The 5,356-nt window shown below is 36.0% G+C and overlaps 1 protein-coding gene across 1 annotated transcript in view; it reads left to right on the forward strand.

Moving 5' to 3' along the window:
- The window catches only part of SLC27A2 (solute carrier family 27 (fatty acid transporter), member 2), an 11,195-nt gene extending 6,305 nt beyond the window's left edge, over window positions 1-4,890 (forward strand). Inside the window, exons 7-10 of the mRNA XM_009871906.1 lie at window positions 1,291-1,489; window positions 2,191-2,288; window positions 3,502-3,632; window positions 4,714-4,890. Of these exons, the coding sequence (XP_009870208.1) occupies window positions 1,291-1,489; window positions 2,191-2,288; window positions 3,502-3,632; window positions 4,714-4,890 (605 nt within the window). The remainder of the gene's footprint in view (window positions 1-1,290; window positions 1,490-2,190; window positions 2,289-3,501; window positions 3,633-4,713) is intronic.
- Window positions 4,891-5,356: the final 466 nt, after the last annotated feature.

Below are 5,356 nucleotides of genomic sequence, written 5' to 3' on the forward strand. Positions count from 1 at the left end.
GGAGTTATTGAGTTCTTCTCAGACTTTGAACTTAACATTCCACTAAAGAAACATCTGCAAAACAGAAAGCAGTTCTTTTTTCCAGGTGTGGCTGAAACTATTTGCCATTGGCAAGAGAGAAAGCACACATGAAAATACTTCTTTTATAATATATCTTAGTGTCAGTTTTCATAGGAGGGGTCTATATATCGGCACAAGTAAGCCTATGCTTAAACCAGATACTTGTGATACTTTTTGATTTTGTTGCATTCTGTTACACATGCAGTCGTTTGTACGAACAAGGACAGAAAGGCTGACCTTCTCTTTGCAAAAGAGAACCGTAGACAGGTTACCAACTGTGTAAAATACTCACTGCTGAGCAACATACCAGTTATGCACAGAGAGTCTGCCCCATAGGCATACTCTCCTCTGCCAGCTCTCCCTACACAGTTCCTTGAGTTGAAATGGTGAGGGATGTGCACACATATATTCTGTGTGTATATCAACATACCCAATCTTTAAGTTGCTGATCTGCAGAAGTATGGAAAATACCTGCAACGTAAGAGAGAAATTCATGAAAATAATGTCAAATCCCAGGCTTGATGGGGACAGACTGTAATTTATTTTGTATCGAGATAAAATTCACTACAGTGTGTAGCACCCATGCAAAGCTCTATATAACATGGGGTTGACTTTCAGATTACATGAACATAGGTGTTCTGTTCTCCTCATAAATTACTCCAGTTGTAGTACTTGGAAGACTAACGAATGCACTAAGCAGACTTTTGGTCTATTATTTTGCATTCAAAGCAAGCCAGCTGAGCCCCAATATCTGGTTTCTAAATCTGACTGAATCTTTTGATTGAGGGGTAAGGTTGCCTCACACCAAGTTACGTGGAAGCAGCCTGTAAAAATGGTAATTTTCTAATGACATGCTTGGTGCCTTGTGTAAGCTTACTTTGTAGACATAGCTTTGTCCAGGTGTTTTAAGCCAAGGTTTAAGAAGCTGTCTAGAGAAACTGGGCAACTATTTTCCACTTCCTAGACAAGACCTCAGAGATTCTCTTCTGCTGCATTAATACAAGCAGGTGATAAATTATATTACCTACTGGCATTTTTGAGGGCTAGTGAATTGAGGGGACAAGGTGAAACTCTATTTGTATCTCCACAATTGATTTTAAAAGGTGATGATTATGACAAAATTCTCGAATAACTCTATACCATCTGCAGACTTCACTGATATAATGAAAACAAGCTAGTTTTTGGAAATCTACACTGTGCTTTTTAAACAAATACTTTTCCTCTTCATAGGTAAACCTGGACTACTGATCTGCAAAATCACACGATATGCACCATTTAGTGGCTATGCAGGAGCAAAACAGCAAACAGAGAAGAAACTATTAAGAGATGTCTTCCAAAAAGGGGATTTATATTTCAATAGTGGTGACCTTTTAATGATCGACAATGATAACTTCATTTATTTCCACGATCGAACTGGAGACACATTCCGGTTAGTTTGTTTATGAAATGCTTGTCAAAAGATGTTGTGCCGAGGGACATGGTTTCTGGTGTTGACAAGGCTAGGACAAAGTTTGGACTCGATGAATTTGCAGGTGTCTTCCAGCCAAAACCATTCTATAATTCTAAGGGAAAATTCTGACACACTTTCAAGTTTGAATCCATATCCAGTATTTCCTACTCACCAACAATGAGAAATTTCTCTGATTTCAGTCAGTAAAGGAGGACTCCAAGTCCCTTCCACTGTTGTATTTTATCACTTTTATTCATAGTTACATACGGAGATTCAGCTTAAGGTCATGAATGAATGCTATTTTGAAGTCAGAAACCAGTCACTTTGATAGAGCAAAACCATTGTTTTCACATTCACTATACTTTTAAAACTCAGAAAGCATAGAGCCTAGGATGGAATATAAGGTAAGTCATATTTTGGAGATTTGTTTACTTACAGCCATTTTAAGCACAATTAAATTGTGTTAAAATCTTCTGAGATTTGAATAATCTGGAACATGGTGTTGAATTTTGTGGCATGTTTTTCTCTACTTCTGATAACAAGGTCCTTTTTTGAGTGCAAAGGTGCTTTCTGATCTCAAGCTCCGTGCTCAGCCCACTGTAAAATCAGGCACTAAAACACTAGAGATCACTATAAGTAATATATATAGAAATCATGACTATTGGCTGCTTATTTTCCAGGTGGAAAGGGGAAAACGTTTCTACTACAGAAGTTGCAGACATTTTAGGATTGATTGACTGTGTTCAAGAAGTTATTGTATATGGAGTATCTGTTCCAGGTATGAGTGAAATACTTGAAGTATTTAAACAAAAAAAAAAATTTCAACACATTAACAGAATATCAATATACTGAACTGCATAATATAGGTAGCCCTACTTCAGCTTGTTTTTTGTAAGCTACATTTCATATATTCCATCATTTAAACATATGCAATACTCATTAGCTGAAGAAGCATAGCCAAAGCGTGTATTTACATAGTATGACAAGAATACTAACAGGAAAATAGAAGAACATTATATCTTGGGTATCAACATTGTTGTATCTTTTACATATAGGAATATAGCTCTGCGATTACTGTAGAACTGGGTCGATTGTGATTTTTTTTTTCCTGTTTTACATGGCACAGAAATATTTGTACTTTAGAATGTTGCTGGGGGTGACAGTTTACACCACCTGAGAACTCATTAGTTTGACACTCTAGATTTTGAATAAACAAACTGGAATGCCATCAATACATGGTGTTAAAGCCAAACAGAAACGAGACTCGAAAGAAAATGAAGAACAATTATCTTAACATATGCTCTACTTTTAAGCATTAGATTCTACTCTCTGTTTTCACTTCCTCCTGTACACAATTCTGTGAAAGCATTCATATAGTTCTAATGTAAAATTCTGTATATTACCTACTTCTTGCATTAATTGCGTTACCCAGAAAACAGAAGGAACACCAAAACTTTGTGTTTAGGCCCTCTCAGTAGGTAGCTAAGAAAGTAAAAAATCTGAAGTACTTGGATTTTTGCAGTGTTCAATTAGTTGTTCATATAGTAATAAGCAATGGTAAACTTGATCTTATTCCTCACTGTCCTCTCTCTGCATGGAAGAGCTTGTCAGCACAAGCATATGTACCATGATTCATTTTAAATTAACCCACATAGTTAAATGCTGCTGCAGGCAGACTTCTGCCTCAGAGTCCCGAGATGTGATTTTCCAAAGTCTTTCTAAAGAAGTATATTTTCAAAAACGTCTGCCAGCTATAATTCTGATACAAGGCTTTCAAAAGAGTTTGGCCTATAGCATGCTGAAGCCTTAAGAACATCTAATCATTTAGATACCTAAAGGAAAAAAGAAGAGTTCACTTACAGGAGAAAGGGGAAAAAAAAAGAAGAAAGAAAGAAAAAAAAAGAAAAAAGAAAAAAAAGAAAAAAAGAAGCTTAGCCTGAAGTTGAAACTTATATATGAGCTACAGTTATTTGCTGTTTTTATTCCTTCAGGTTATGAAGGCAGAATAGGAATGGCATGTATCCGACTAAAGGAAGACTGTGAATTTAACGGAGAAAGTACTTTCAGACATGTTACCACTCACCTTCCAAACTATGCAAGACCTCGTTTTATAAGGGTCAAGGTAAGTCACTGTTCCCAAGTAGCTTTTGTGTGTCCGTCTGCATTGCTTTTTCTTTCTTTTCTATGAGGACTATGGACTTCCTAGTTATACTAGCAATTCTCAAAAAGTCTTTGTCTCTCACTTGCTCTTGCCATGTACCAGTATGAAATTAGAACTACGCCCAGATGTTTTATTTCAGCCTGAAAGAAAAAAAAGTTGCATGAGGAGTTACAGGATACCTGGCACATTTTAACATGTAGTATCAGGAAGGTCTCAGGGGAAAACAGATTTCCAGTTGGATTCCTTTAGCACAGTAACAGCTGTGGTCTCAGTTTAGTGTAGCTCCCTCTACAGACGGTTCTGTGCAAAATAAAAGATCCCCACACAAAAGGTTTGCAAGAGACCTTAGATTTTTATCCTATCAGTGAATAAATAGCCAAATTCTAAACTGAAATTTAATCTGAATTAGGAAAATGTTGCAAGAATGTCACTCTCACTGTACTTCAAGTTATTTATTTAAAATAAACTTTGCCCTTTTAAGAGAAAAGTTGCATATTCACTGAGATGATTCAGGAGGACTAACGCAGATATACCAGCATGTCTAATTATTTAATCAATCTTTAAACTTTTGAGTTATACAGACAAACCAGTTCACCAATGCAGTGGTTTGTCCTGCCATCTCATGTAAATTACACTGAGACCTGCCCAGTCTCCAACTACCATTTCTTTGGTTTTTTATTTTGAGAAAAATTCAGCTCTTTTTATCCAAGAACATAACGGAAAGTTTTCTGGATAAACCCCTTGATTCCCTCCAACTAAAAACTGAAAACCTGTGTTTTCCTGCCTCATTTAAATAGAATAGCAAGGTAAGCTTTTTGATCATGTTTCTGTGGCCTCAGCACTTTTTACATTTGGAGTAATTACTGGCCCACATATTCCACAGCCCCGTTATTACCTGATGAATGCAGATAGACATCTACTAGCAAGGCTTCTGTGCTGCATGTATTTTTAAATACAATTCCCTTTAAATTTAGGAGACCTAATCTAATTCCTACAATTACATGCTGACATTGATAAGCAGAGATGTAATTTTGTTTTGTAGAGTGCCATTGAACTTACAACAACTTTCAAGTACCGTAAAGTACAACTAGTGGAGGAGGGTTTTGATCCCACAGTCATCAAAGATCACCTGTATTTCCTGGATGACAAAGAAAATCTGTATGTACAAATGACTCGGGACATATATAACTCAGTAAAAAAACATGACTTCAAATTGTAAGTGTGTCCAAAATATCTGTAGTTTATAATATTCAGTTTTAAAATCATCTGTTATTCTAACCTTGCCAGGAAATCCTGTTGATTAATATTAGCAAATATCAGTACTTGAAATAAAGTGTGAGTGTGAGATTGTTCTAATAAAGCAGAACTTCTCCAACTCCACTCATGTCTTAGCCTGGCTTCTCCTCTCTTAACTTTGAATCTTATGGACCTTCCTGCTGTGTATGGACATATCATTCATGCTGTGAATGTTAACAGTGTGCATCTAAGCATGTGAGAATGGATAAAATGTAAGACATCTTTATGCAAATACATTTATATTCATATTAAAGGATGATCCACTGCATTAGTAAAAATTATATCCCTAAGTCAAAACAATAAAATCATTAGAAAGGAACATTAATGAAACTTAGTTGTCTCTAATGAAAAAACATCTGTATCAGGTGCTTACAGTAACTTCTATCCAT

Source organism: Apaloderma vittatum, unplaced genomic scaffold (assembly GCF_000703405.1).
Source record: "Apaloderma vittatum isolate BGI_N311 unplaced genomic scaffold, ASM70340v1 scaffold34136, whole genome shotgun sequence".
NCBI lineage: Eukaryota > Metazoa > Chordata > Aves > Trogoniformes > Trogonidae > Apaloderma > Apaloderma vittatum.